The 13,538-nt window shown below is 62.5% G+C and overlaps 1 protein-coding gene across 27 annotated transcripts in view; it reads right to left on the bottom strand.

The window, feature by feature from the left end:
- Positions 1 to 13,538, bottom strand: part of NCOR2 (nuclear receptor corepressor 2) — a 166,914-nt gene that overhangs the window by 2,610 nt on the left and 150,766 nt on the right. For 8 of the 27 annotated variants that reach the window (XM_081790601.1, XM_081790602.1, XM_081790598.1 and 5 more), the window contains 14 exons: positions 13,299 to 13,520; positions 12,635 to 12,886; positions 11,751 to 11,903; positions 11,456 to 11,625; positions 11,173 to 11,372; positions 8,204 to 8,745; positions 6,992 to 7,141; positions 6,616 to 6,761; positions 5,946 to 6,139; positions 5,646 to 5,729; positions 4,956 to 5,105; positions 4,206 to 4,354; positions 3,607 to 3,660; positions 365 to 586 (listed from right to left, as the gene is read on the bottom strand). In XM_081790601.1, the coding sequence (XP_081646727.1) occupies positions 365 to 586; positions 3,607 to 3,660; positions 4,206 to 4,354; positions 4,956 to 5,105; positions 5,646 to 5,729; positions 5,946 to 6,139; positions 6,616 to 6,761; positions 6,992 to 7,141; positions 8,204 to 8,745; positions 11,173 to 11,372; positions 11,456 to 11,625; positions 11,751 to 11,903; positions 12,635 to 12,886; positions 13,299 to 13,520 (2,688 nt within the window). The remainder of the gene's footprint in view (positions 1 to 364; positions 587 to 3,606; positions 3,661 to 4,205; positions 4,355 to 4,955; positions 5,106 to 5,645; positions 5,730 to 5,945; positions 6,140 to 6,615; positions 6,762 to 6,991; positions 7,142 to 8,203; positions 8,746 to 11,172; positions 11,373 to 11,455; positions 11,626 to 11,750; positions 11,904 to 12,634; positions 12,887 to 13,298; positions 13,521 to 13,538) is intronic. The other 19 variants (XM_081790610.1, XM_081790618.1, XM_081790619.1 and 16 more) reach the window with 12 other exon arrangements.

Genomic DNA, 13,538 nt, shown 5'->3' with positions numbered 1-13,538 from the left:
CCTCGCTCTAGCCTGATCTCCCCAGGAGACGCAAAGCTGGGCCCGGACGTGGGCCTCCCGGGGACCCGTGTCCAGCAGGGGAACAAGGCAGGGCAGGGCTCGGACAGCAGGGCGTGTTTTTAGAAAAGCAGCAGCTCCTTCAGCCCCAGTGGGCAAGGGGGTGGGGGGGGCTGGGGCTGTGCCCGCCCAGCCTGGGATTAGCCGACTCCAGAACCACATCAAACACACACAAAAATACAGTCACAAGCTCCAAAGCTGGATGGGGTTGGTCAGAGGAACGCGGAGGCGCGAGATTAATGACACCGGGAGGGGGACGGACGGGGCGGGTGGGGCTGGAGGACCGAGGCGGGGGAGGCCTGCAGACCTGGCGAGGTGAGTGTGTGTTCGCTCCGTCCGTCAGCAGCGGTTATGGGCATAGCAGCGGGCAGGCTGGCACTGGCATTCAGAGGGTTAAAAGCATTGGCGCTGAGCGGGGGCTCCTCCCACTGATCATATTTACCCATGAGCGCCTTTCTAATAATGGCCTCCAGCCCCATGTTGGTGCTGGCATGTTCCTGCACCGCCTGGCTTCTGCAGGTCATAAGGCCTGGGAGAGAGACACACACACACAGGGGCCAGGAGGGGCCAGGGGGACAACGGAGAGAGGGGGAGAGAAGCGGAGAGAGGGAGAGAGGGAGGAGAAGAGAGAATACACAGTGAGCACATTTCGCCAAAGCAACACGTTTATTGCCCTATCCCCCCCTTATTTTCCTGCAGTGGTGATCGGGGGCAGGCGGCTCCCTCGGACTCGGGCCCCGGGGGTGGGGGGGTTGGGAGGCGAGATGACCACCCCCCCCCTCCCAGTTTCTCCTACCCTGTCCTCTGGGAAATCGGAAGCCCCTTCTGCCCCCCGAATCCCAGCTGGGCCTGCATCTTTTTTAAAATTCCAAGTGGCTTGGGAGTGTGTGTGTGTGTGTGTGTGTGTGTGTGTGTGTGCGCGTGCGTGTGTGTGTGTTTACTGCCAGCAGAAATCGGAGGGACGCCCCATCTGGGGACACACAGCTGGGAAACCAGGGCAAGCCAGAGCCTGGTCCTGGGTGTGAGGGGTCTGCTCGGGGTGCCCGGGGCCGGCAGGGGCTGAGGAAGAGACTCTAGCAGGGAAGGTGACCCCCGCGAGGCCTGGGACCCTCAGCCCTCCACCGCCCGCCCTCCCCTCTCCCCACACTGGGCCTAGCTCTCCACCCCCCCCCCACCCCTCCCTGCCTGGGAGCCACGAGGAGAGAGAGGTGCAGAGACGGACGGTGAGGTGGGGAGGCAGCCATGCAGTTACGTGCGTGCGGGGGACAGGGCAGAGCTGGAGACAAATGCACGACCGCCCCCAGCCCGGCCACCTGCTCACAAAGCGGTCGAATCAACAGACCGGTCCCAGACAGGCCCCTGCAGATGCCCACCGCTCGGCCACGTGAATTAAGTAAGCCTGTTTTCATCCACCAGGTATCCTGCCCCTTTCTCATCTTTCTTGTGAATCATTCCGGGGCCTTTCACAAGCCGGGGGCATGTGTCTCTTCCTCAGCATCTCTGTTAAGCCAGCAAAGCTCAAGCCCCCCCCCGCCTGCCGGCCTTGAGCACTGTCTGTATGGATTTCAAAACTTCCACTCTGGTGGACCGTGTGAATACCAAGTGGCCAGGGGACGAGTCTTTCCGACCCCCAGCTCATCAGCCAACTTCCCTGATGGCTTCTGTGAGGCTGGGAGGGACACAGAGGCTTTTAAAAATGTCTGAGGCGCCTGGGCGGCTCGGTCGGTTCGGCGTCCGACTCCGGCTCAGGTCATGATCTCGCGGTTCATGGGTTCGAGCCCCGCGTCGGGCTCTGTGCGGACAGCTCAGAGCCTGGAGCCTGCTTCGGATTCTGCATCTCCCTCTCTCTCTCTCTCTCTCTCTCTCTCTCTGTCCTTCCCTCACTTGGGTTCTCTCCTCTTTCTCTCTCTCTCAAAAGTAAATAAACATTAACAATTGTTTTTAAATAAAAATCACACTTCTGCGTAACAACTGTTTGCTCCCTCCATTTTCCTTTTCTTTTCTTCCTTTCTGCTTCAAACTTGTTCACAGCCAGGGACACCCTCTCCACCTTTTTAGCTGCGTCTTGGCCACATTTTCCTCAGCACTTCAAAAAAAAAAAAAAAAAAAAAAAAAAGAGGTGGAAAAAAAGCCACGTTCTCCAAGAAAGAGCAGGATTTCCAGCAGGGGTGAGCAATCACAGATGTTCCTGAGCCTTCCACCCAGGGCCACAGGTCCCCGATCTGATGGTGCCAGGCAGACAGGAAGCCTGACCATCTCCAGTTACGAAGGCAAAGTCTGATGCAGGGGCTGAGCAGCAGAGACCGGGGTCTGGGGAAATTTTTGTGTGTGGACTAACTGCTTAAAAAAAAAAAGCCGAATCGAATTTACGTAGAAGTCTTAGCTTTGCTGCACCACTGCATGGATTTCTGCATGTACATACACGCCTACGCGTCTCGTGCCTGTGTCACGATTTGGAATGTTCCGGAAACATTCATTTCTAACCATATCGTTGGTTCGACCGAACCGTCTCCTGCCTGTTGTCCGAGGCTCAGCAAAGCCCCCTGTGTCTAGTCTCTGGGTAGACGGGCGAGCCCCCCACTTGGAGGCCCTGATGACCTCCAGTGAGGATGAGATGCTGGTCTTTCGCTCACCACGTTCCCAGGGTTCGAGGCCCCCGATGGCCCCAGGGAAGGCCCCCCATCTCCCCTCTGCTCCTCTGGCCTCAGGCTCGCACAGAGCCCAGAGGCCACAGCCCCGCAAACACCCCCCCGGCACCTCCAAACCCCCTAGACAGGGTCCTGCCCGTGGAGGCGCCGGTCCCCAGTGGGCTCTGGGCTCAGTCTCCTCTCACCGGACTTTCGAAGCCGATTCCACAAAGCCCCGCCACGAAGCAGCGGAAACACACACTGCAGCCCCCACCAGGGGCTGGGGATCCGACCCCGGGGGCCCCCCAGCCACAAACCATCAAAGCGGGCTGGAGTTTCAAACACGCGTGTGAGTTTTCACCCATCTCTGTCACCCGTCTTCGTTGTTCCCTCAGCTCCCCGGGGGGTTCGCATTTCTGAGTGAAGCCGATGCTCTCTCTCTGAGAACGCTCAGGCGGACCCTGAGCGAGCCTGGGCGCACCGAGCGCACGCCCACTCCCCGTCACACTCCAGTCTCCCCCACCCGAGGCCCCGGCAGGGACTGGTGCTTCCACGCGGCTGTGCGCCCCTAATCCTGAAATCAACACACCAGGGGGCCTTGCGGTGTAACTCCAGTGTCGACTCCCTGCAAAGCCTCGCCTTCCGTGTGAGCCTGTACCCCCACCGCCGGTTTGCGGAGTCCAGAGGGAGGGACACAGCTGAACTCAGAGAGGCCCTCCGTCACCGTGACCGTGGCTGGGGCGAGGGCCCCAGCGGCCTCCGAGGCTGCGCCCGCTCCCCGAGTCCCCTCCCAGGTCCCGCACGCCCAGCCCAACCTCCCCAGCGCGCAGCCATGACCGGGGGGGGGGGGGGGGGGGGGGGGGGGGTGGCGGAGAGAGCAGGGAGGGGGCCGGTGGCCGTGTAGCCCGGGCCGGACGCTTACCTGCTCCGGTGATGGCGGGCATGTTGAAGATCTCCGTCCCGGGCTGGCCGATATCTGGAGAGGCAGGCGACAAGATGGGTAAGCCCTGCGGGCCTACGGGTCCGAGGAACGCCCCCGCCCCCGCACGGTCCCCTGTCTCGTGCAGGCGAGGCGCACTCTGCGGGAGCTTGTTCAACGTACACAGGGTCAGCAGGTCTGGAGGCTGCAATTCTAACCAGCATTGTGCTAAGGGGCGGAGGCTAAGTTAGGATTCACTTCCGGTAACCGCGTAAGTGGGGAGGAAAAAATCACAAACACGGTGAGTGCTGTGAACAGGGGACACACAGGGCCCTTGGGTGGGTAAGACCCCAATCCCTGGTTCCCAGTAGGGGCTCCGCACAGACCCGCCCATCTGAGTATTCGCCGAATGCCGGCCGTACCCAGGCACTGTTCTGTCCCGGCGGGCACCCGAGGCAGAGACGGAGACCGCCGGGCTCCCTGAATGCGCAGGGAAGGGCCAGTGGGGGAGCCGGGCAAGTACCCCGTGGGTTTCTACCACCGTGCTGGCTCCCAGCCCCACGGGGGCCCCTGGTTCCCAGGGCAGTGGGCTCGCCGCTTACTGTATTCTGGCTCGTTCCGGTTGTGGGTGTTCAGCTTCTTGTTGATCTCCTGCTTCTTCGATTTGACCATGGCGGAGTTGCTCTCGGTCAGTTTGCTGAAGAAGGCCGGCGGCTGGCTGCTGTTGCCTGGAGATTTAGAGCCCATTCTGCTGCGAGGATCAGAGAACCTAGGTCAGTTTGTTCAGTGTGGAGCTTGCATACCTTTGACGATGGGGTGCTTACTACCTGCCCTGCCTTAGAAATTCAGAACCGAGCCTCTCCTACCCCATACCTACATCTTTCATCTCTTAGGGACCACGGCTCCTGGAATCTTCTCTCTAGTTCACCTATTCCTGGGCTCAGGGTGTCTCTGGAGAGCCCCAGCTGCTCTGGTGGGCCATCCCTGACTACCTGCAACAGCCCCTGGAAGAACTAGACAGGTGCTCAGACCACATCCTTCCCAAGACCCAGGGACCTGGTTTTCTTCTCTGTCTCCACCCCCCCCCGATTGGTGCAGCACATTTAGCTCATGGTTTCTCAGGTCCGCTAGCAGCAGGGGCCTGGCCTGAGCCAGGAGGTGCCGTCCACAGCACAGGAAGCTGCCGTGGACGCCCCTCCAGCCGTTAACCCCTGCTCTGTGGGTCTGAGATCTCTCAGCCACACACAAAGGCCCAGTGGAGCCCCAAGTGCACCGCGGTGGGCCAAGGCCACGAGTGGGCCAGAGGCTGAGTCATGAGGATCCCGGGGGCAGAGTGGGTGCCACGGAGGTACCTGGGCTCTGCCTGGTCCCCGTCCCGGTACAGCAGCGGGTACATGGCGCTTCGGGGATGCCCAGGCTCTGCCATGCCCTCGGGTGGGGACACGGGCTCGATGGCATCCTCACTGCTGCCCAGGGCGGACGTCTTGCTGGGCTCTGGAGACCTGAGCAGAGAGAGGGTCTGTGGTCCGAGTTCGGCGCTCTCTCCCCCGCAGTGATGTGGGGGACGTGTCCCTCTCCTGCCCCCTCCCAGCTCTGCCCTCCCCTGAGTCTTTCTGCACGGGCTAGAGAGCCACTGTGTCGGGCACTGCGGGCCACTTGTGGGCTCTGCTGTGTTTCTTCTTTTACAACCTCTTAAAAATGTAAAACTACCTGTAGCTCGTGGGTTGTGGGCTGGATTTGGCTCACGGGCGGTAGTCAGTTGACCCCTGCTGCAGCGCACGCCCGGTGCCCCACTGTCCCCCAGAGATGTCCTTCCCGCCCTTGTGGCTCGCTCATGTGGTGCCCCCGTTCGAGTGGCTCCCTTCGTCCTAGAGCCGGGGGCCGCCCTCTCCTCTCCAAGCCCTAGTGCTCCCGGGGGAACCAGAAGCGAGCACGTGTGCCTGCAGGGAGGCTGTGCTCGCCACCCTCGGCTCTGGTTCAAATCCCGGCTCTGCCACTCACTGGCTGTGTCCCCGGAGATGAAGGAATTCGCTTCTCCGTACCTCAGTTCTTTCACCGGTGACATGGGGACAATACCGCCTACGCTTCCTGGGGTTGTGGTGAGCATCCCGGTTAACACATGGTGGCTGGAGCCCACAGAGCGTGACGGACGCGTCAGCTATTATCTGTCAGCACCGTGGCCTTGAGCAAACCGCCCGCTGTCTCCCTGAGCCTCAGTTTCTCATCCGCGCAAGGACACCAGGCGGGCCTCGCACTTGGCCGAGCTCAGCCCTCCTACAGCAGGCACCTGACAGAGGTGCCCCAGGAGCTAAACCGCAAGGGTCACCCCCCCCGACGCTCACCTCTTGCCCCCTTCACTGTGGGGCGAGCCGCGAGCCGGGGCGCCATGGTCCGGGGGCGGGAGGTAGAGGTCACTGGGGGGGCGGCGCAGGTCCAGGACCGGGCAGCTGGCTCCAGGGAAGGAGTAGAGGGGGGCCGGGAGGGGTGCGTTCAGCTGCTGCGGGTGGTGCCGCGTGTAATCCTGTGTGATGACCTCCTGCGGGCCGAAGGTGGGGGGAGGGGTGCAGGGGTCAGGCAGCAGCCATCCTTCCGGAACCTTCTGGGCGTGCAAAGGCTAGGCTGCGCTTTGGGGACACGGCCCGGCTCGGTTCCCGGCTCCCTGGGTGTTTAGGGCCCGCCCATGGCAGCCTCAGCGTCCCCCTGTGCACGGGATGGGGGGCTCCCTGTCAAAGCGGTGGGCCCTACACGGGTCAGGTTCCAATGCCCAGCACGCGGGAGACGCGGATCACGGGCTCACGCACCAGAGGCTCCCCAGCTGGGTGAGGGGGTGGCTTCCGCATCGGAGTCTCAGAGTCTGGAATCCCTGACCGGCCTGCCCACGCCAGCCCTACCTCCCTGGTCCGGTCTGCCAGGACTCGGTTTACCCACCAGACCGAGAGGCTGCGTGTGACCCTCCCCCTCCCCCGGGACCTCATCCCCGCCCAGGGCCGGAGGCAGAGAAGGGGTAGTTACGCTGATGTGCTGTGCCAGGGTGACCACCCTCTGGTGACCTTTGACCCCGGGGGTGGTCTGGAGCAGTGGGCTGGACGAGGGCTGGCTCTCGGGCAGCGGCCGCAGGTGTGGGAGGTGCGCGGCCTCACCGCCGAGCTTTCCGGGGCCTGCGGGCGGAGCAGAGCTGGTCAGGCTGGGGGGCGGGTGGGGGGACCCGAGGCGTGAGCCTGGCTGAGGGCGCGGTCCCCGCATCCCGACTCTGCCCTCTGAGCGTGGGGCTGGGCCAATTCTTCGGCCGCAGGGGGCCTTGGTTTTCCCGCCTGTGTGATGGGACAACGGCCGCCCCTGTCTCGCAGGGCTGTGGCGAGGGGGGTGCCAGGGTGAGGCGGGGCGCTACCTGGCTGCTTGTGCCGCAGGTCCCCCTCCAGGTGGCTCTTGTCGAGCTCCTCGAGGTGCTTGGGGAGCCCCTTGTCATGGGTCAGGCTGGGCGAGCTCACGGGGCTGACGGGCTCCACCCCATCGGGGCTGTAGCTGCCGCCGTGGTAACCTGCCGTGGGCGAGGCCCCGGGTCATGTCTGTGCCAGGACCTGGGGCCAGGGCCACCCCGCCCGGCCCGCCCTCCCGCCCGCTGGCTGGGGCCCCCAGATCAGACGGGGGCCGCGGGCGGATGGATAGAGGAAGGGAGCCAGACCAGGGGCTGCCAGCTGGCTGGGGCGGGGGACGCATCGAGAAATGGGGGAGATGGGGCGGTGGGGTGAGAGAGCGAGGCCGTTGGAGGAAGAACGCAGACGGACACACAGGGAGACAGGCTGAGAGACGGACGATGACCTAGGGACAGGGGGAAACACAGACCCGGATGGTGGGGGCCGTGGGGAAGACGAGTCTCCAGGGAAGGCAGTGCAGGAGTGAGATCAGCGGGCGGCAGGGGCCAGGGAGGGACACTTGGGTCCCAGGACCCGGTCTGGGCCACAGTCCCTGCAGCCCCCCGGGCCAACAAAGAGGACCCCTGAGAAGGGGCCAGAGGTGGGAGACCGGGCCCGGGACTATTCTTTTCCCAGGGGCTGCAGGGTGGAGGTCAGCAAGGACATGTGGGGCCGGGGCATCCCCGAGAGCCCCTCACGGCCCTGGCAGAGTGCAGGGGTCATTTCCTCCTGGAGAGCAGTGCGCTCCCCTGCCCTCCCAGACAGTCTGCCTCGCGGGCGCCCTCCAAAGCTGACTCACCCACGCGGCAGCCGGCGGCAGCCCGAGCCCCTCTGCAGCCCCACTCCCTCTGCTCCCCAAACACAGGCGCAAAGGTTGGGACATGGGAGGCGCAGTTGAAGTCAAAATCACAGATCCATTCATTAAAGGAAAAAAAGCGAAAATCCAAAAAAAATATATATATATATATCATGATAAAACAATGTGAAATGGTGAGGCGCCCCCAAATGAGAGGGGGTGGGCGGCAGCTTGAGGAATAGTCATCATAGCGTGCAATCGACGAGGACGCGTTTAAAAACAAAATACCAAAACCAACGTAAAATGGGGGGAAAAAAATAAAAAGCAGAGATCTGAAAATATCTTTAGGCCACAAGACGGGGTGGGCGGGCGGCGGGTCCGGAAGTCTTACCATCGCGAGGGGAGTCGTTGGCCAGCGAACCTCCTTCTCGCGGCCCTTTATCGTGAGCAATTTGACGCATGATTATCGCGTCTATGAAGGTGGCCGCTGTCAGGGTGGTCTTACCCAGAGAACGGAGCTCCAATTCCTGGATGGAAAAGGGTTTACTTTGAGTCTTTTCCCGGTGCGGGTCCGCGGCCGAGGCGGGCGGCGCAGGCTGGTCCGGGCTGGCGTGGTGGGGTGCGAGGCTCTTTGCTGGGGTGCGGGCGATGGCCGTGTGGCTGGAGCCGGGGGGCGCCAGGGGCCGCGGCTCGGAGCCTTTGCTGGGGGAGGAGGCGGGCTCCAGCCCAGAGCGGGCTGGGGGCTTGGCAAGGAAGGCGTGGCCAGCGTCCGCACGGGGCCGCTCGGGCCGGGCGACCCTTGGGGCCTCCTTGGGCAGCAAGACAGGCTCCATGAGGGTGGGGTAGACCCCGTCCAGGGTGCCACCCAGAGGACAGTGGGTGGTGGGTGGGAATGTGGCGGCCGGGCGGACAGGCGAGGAGGCAGAGGTGGACCTGGGGGAGGAGAGAAGGCGGTCAGGGGGCCGGAGCAGTGCCCCCACTAGGGGCCCAGGAGGCCGAGGCGGGGCCACTCCCTCACTCCAGCACCCTGATGAGTCCCCACTGCTCGTAGAATGAACCCGCCCTCCCGACATGGCCTTACCCACCCCACATGCCTTCACTCACTCGCTCACTCACGTATTCATTCATTCAGTCCGTCGTTCCAAGACTTCTTACTAAACACCTAGTACGTGGTCAGGCACTGTTCTAGACACTGTTCTAGACCTTGAAGGATACGGCAGCGAATGAACCAGACAAAATCACCTTACGTTCCGGTTGAGCAGACTATATACAAGTTAACAGAGAAGTTACCCACGCTCAGAGCCTGGGAACCGGTCAACGACAAGTCAGGGTGATGGAGAATGGGGGGAGACTCTCGAGCTGGCAGGTGGGCGAGGGTCTGCTGGGGGCGCTCGAGGAAATGCACGCAACACAGCTACGTGAGGAGTTGGAAAAACAGGGGCAAAGGCCCTGAGGGGAGGCGGCGCGGGCGGTTAGAGAACCGTGGGAGAACAGCAAGGCTCTCCGGAACTCCGCCCCGGCCCTCCTCCTCTTGAGGGTCACTTGCCTCTTCCTCCAAGCAGCCTTCCCCAGCTGCTACGGTCTAGGCCGTAAGCCCCAGGGGGGACCGGCTGGGGAGAAGGAATGCACAAATGTACACTCTGATCTTCACGGGGTAAACGTAATTATCCCCACTTTGCAGATGAGGACACTGAGGCTTGGATGTGAACTGGCCTGACTCCAGCCCTGTGGCCTCTCCGTCGAGCCCAGTGATGCCACGAGGCAGTGCCCTGCCCTTTGCTGACCCTCGCTCCAGCTGCCAGAGGGAAAGGCTCGATGCCCGCACGACAGTTTCTAACTGGCTTGTTGCCAGTGTGCACAAACCACTTTGTGCTGAGCCATGATCTTGCTCTAAGCAGCCAGGTGCTCCCGCTCCGTGTAGCTGCTGAGTAGTTGAGTCAGTGAGGACAAAGCCAGTGCTTCTGGGAAACGGGGTTGTCATTTTTCCCAACTGGAACTGTGGTTGGGGGGTGGGTATGACTTAGAACAGCCAAATGGCGGGGGCGGTACTCGTATGAACAGAAGCTTTACCTCGGAAGAAACGCCTGCCTCCAAACAGGACTCTGGGCAGGGAGGAGTATGGAGCCCCCACCCCCTCGCATCAGGCAGCTCTGCCCGCAGTCCTGGGGGGTGGGTGTCATCAGAGGGGACCTGACCTGGGCCCCCTTATGAGAGTGACTGGACTCTGGTGGGGGGGGCACACATGGCCTAAAGAGCCTCTCTCATCTTAACAGAACCCCTAGGTTTTGTCCAGGCAAGAGGGACACCTCCCCCAAGTCGGGGGAAGACCAGAAGAGTCTCTTCCCACAGCCCCCTCTTACGTGTCTGTCTCCTTTCCACAGACTATCCCTGAACCTGACAACCTACTCACCTACTCATCCACCTGCCCACCCAACCTGCCACCCACCCACCCAACTCACCATCTACCATCCATCCATCCACCTGTTCATCCACCCACTCACCCAACTCACCATCTATCCAACCATCCATCCATCCCAGCCACCCAGCCACTTGCTCATCTACCCACCCACCCAACTCACCATCTCCCCATCCTTCCACCTACCTACTCATCCATCCATTCACCCAACTCACCATCCATCCATCCATCCATCCATCCATCCATCCAACCACCTACTCATCCACCCACTCACCATCTATCCATCCATCCAGCCAGCCAGCCAGCCACTTGCTCATCTACCTACCCACCCAACTCACCATCTACCCATCCTTCCACCTACCTACTCATCCATCCATTCATCCAACTCACCATCTACCCATCCATCCATCTACTTACTCATCCACCCACTCACCCAACTCACCATCTACCCATTCTTCCACCTACCTACTCATCCATCCATCCATCCATCCATCCATCCATCCACCTACTCACCTATCTCACTCAACCTACATCCATCCAGTTACCCATCCACCCATCTATTCATCCAGCTCCATCCATCCACTCACTCACCTGTCTAACCCAACCACCCTTCCATCCACCCAACTACCCACTCATCTAGCCCAGTCACCATCCACACACCACCCACCCACCTATCCATTTCTCTCTCCACGTGCCCATCCCAACCCAATCACCTATCCATTTCCCTCCCAAATACTCACCCATCTATCACCTTCACCTGCCCTTCCCTCCACCTACCCATGCATCATCCATTCACCCGCCTGTCCACCTGCCGTCCTACCTCCTATTCATTCACCCACCATCCACCTCCCTGCTCTCCCACCCATCATTCTCCTTCCCGTCTCTCTCCCACCAGTGCACTTGTGCCCCCCGGCCCGCCCGCCCGTCCCCTCCCTTGTGCCAACCTGGCCCACCTCAGGACTGTGGGCGTGCTGGGCTCCACGGAGGTGAGGATGCCCTTCATGCCCGTGTTGTGCAGCACGCTGGGTCTCTGCTGGATGGCGTCCTGGGCCCGGGGTGACATTGGCGAGTGCTGGTGGGAGTGGGGGGTGGGGCGGCCACTGCCGCTGCCGCCCCCACCCCCTCCGCCGCCGCTGCTGCTCTGCTCTGTACCTGGCAGGGACAGGCTGTGGGGTCAGGGGACAGGTTGCGTGGCCCGTGAGGACCCCCAGAGGCCGGGGCAGGGACTTCCGCCGCCCTACCAGGTCTCCAGATGGGCGCGTGCTCCACGGTGGTGGTGGACGTGAGGACCGGCTTCTCGCGCTCCCGGTCACGCTCCCGGTCGCGCTCCCGGTCGCGCTCCCGCTCCCTCTCGGACGACGAGGTGGTGGCGGGTTTCGTCAAGTGAGTGGGACCCCCTGGAGACCAGAAGTCCTGTGGTTCAGCCCAGCGCTCAGGGAGGGCCGGGGCCTGTCCTCTGGGGTGGATGGGACAGGGGAGGGGTGTTACCTGGGGGGTGGATGGGACGGGGCAGGGGTGTTACCTGGGGAGAGCGGGGAGCTGCTGAGCCGGCTGCTGAAGTGCTGGGGCGCTGTGGGGAGGTAGGCAAGGCGGTCCATGGCGGCGGCGGCCGGTGTGCCCGGGGTCGGGGGCACCAGCACGGGGAGGTGTGGCACTTGGGACAGGTCGATGATGCCTGCGGGAGGAGGTGGGGCCGGGGGGTTGTGGGCAAAGGGCCGGAGGGACCGGGCGCCCCCTCCTGGTTCTGCACCGGTCCCCTCGGGCCCCTCTTCCGGATGCCAGGCTCTCCCAGTCCCACCTCCTTTGACCTCCAAACCCCAGAGGCGGTCGTGCCCGGTGGCGGGCATCCGCGCACTTGGCTGGCCCTTTGCGTTCTGCCAGCCTCCCACCCGCTCCGGTCGGCTCCCTGTATTCAGTCCCCAATGCCTGAGATACCCAGCGTGACTGCTTTTTCCAAACGGACCCTAACTGGTACTTGGTTGTTGAAAAGAACCTTCCAGAAATGTTTCCAGAGGACGACTTGAACGCACTCACAAAGCAGCCACAGGCTGTTTGTGAGTCGAGGGAGCCGGCAATTCACAGCCTCGTATTTTGATCTCTTTTGGTCAGGCCAAGGACCCCCATCTACGGAGAGTTCGCGCGGGCACACGCTCACCTCCTGCGTGTGCATCCGAATGCACACGCTATCAGACACACCCCCACCCCCACGCTCGCGGCCCACACAACTCTCAACGCCGCGCCAGGTCTGCGTGCATTCTCAAGGCTGTTCCACCGCCCAGGCCTCTGGGGTGACCGCGCCCCACGGCCTCAGCGAGAACACCCGCGTCCTTCGCACTCCTGAGCGGGCCGGGCGGACGAGGGACGGGGCCGGTTCTGGGGGCGCGGGATGGTGCCCTCCCCACCCACCTCGAGGGCCAGCGGCATAGTTGAGTGCCAGAGAGGATTCGCGGGGCGAGAGGCCCCTCAGCATGTCAGCCCGCTGGGCCATGGCGGTCGCCGCGTTGTGGTGCATCTGCTGCGAGGTGATGTAGTCGTTGATGATTGTCTGGCGGTTCTCCAGCGCCGCCGTGTCGGGGTAGCCGCGGATGAGGTAAGGCGGGTACAGGTGCGGGTAGGTGGGGTTGGGGGCCAGGTGTCGGGGCAGGTAATAGGCCGCGGCTGCGGGGAGAAGGGGAGCGAGGTCAGGCTGGCTCACCCGCCCGTCGTTCCGCCCCCGGCCCGCGCACCCGACGGCCTCCCCCAAACACCGGCCACAACCCAGAACTGAGGGGCTACGCGCAGAAAAACCTTGGCTCCCCAAGACAACGTGGGGTACTTTTTATCGATAACGTTCTTTGGATTGAAGTTCCCCTAAAGGGCATCCACAGCGTGACCGCTAAGATCCCCGAGGGATGCATCCTTTTAAACAGATTTTCAGACCACGTCCGTCTGAGAAACACTCAGGCACTGTGGCCTCTTTTGATACGTTTGCAATTTTAAAGGCACTGGTAAGTTCCACAGGAAACTGGGGCTGACAGGGACGAGGTCCCTGGCCCCGCGCTGTGGGGGTCTATGGGTCCCAGACAATCACCTGCATCCAGAGGGATCCCACGGGGTATGGAGGTGGGATCGAAGGCCAGGGGGATGTGGCCGCGGTACAGGTCCACACCGCTCACGCCCCGAAGCAGGTGTTCGTAGGGCGAGATGGGGTGGGGGTGGTGCTCAGGCACGGCGCTGTGGGGGGACTTGGCGATCTCCCGGGGCGTGGACGTCAGCTTCCGGTCCTGGGATGCCTTGCTAGATGAGAGGCTGCCTGTGGGGACAGGCCAAG

Source organism: Panthera onca, chromosome D3, assembly GCF_046562875.1.
Source record: "Panthera onca isolate mPanOnc1 chromosome D3, mPanOnc1 haplotype 2, whole genome shotgun sequence".
Classification (NCBI taxonomy): domain Eukaryota; kingdom Metazoa; phylum Chordata; class Mammalia; order Carnivora; family Felidae; genus Panthera; species Panthera onca.
This window is presented reverse-complemented; position numbering and strand designations above follow the sequence as displayed.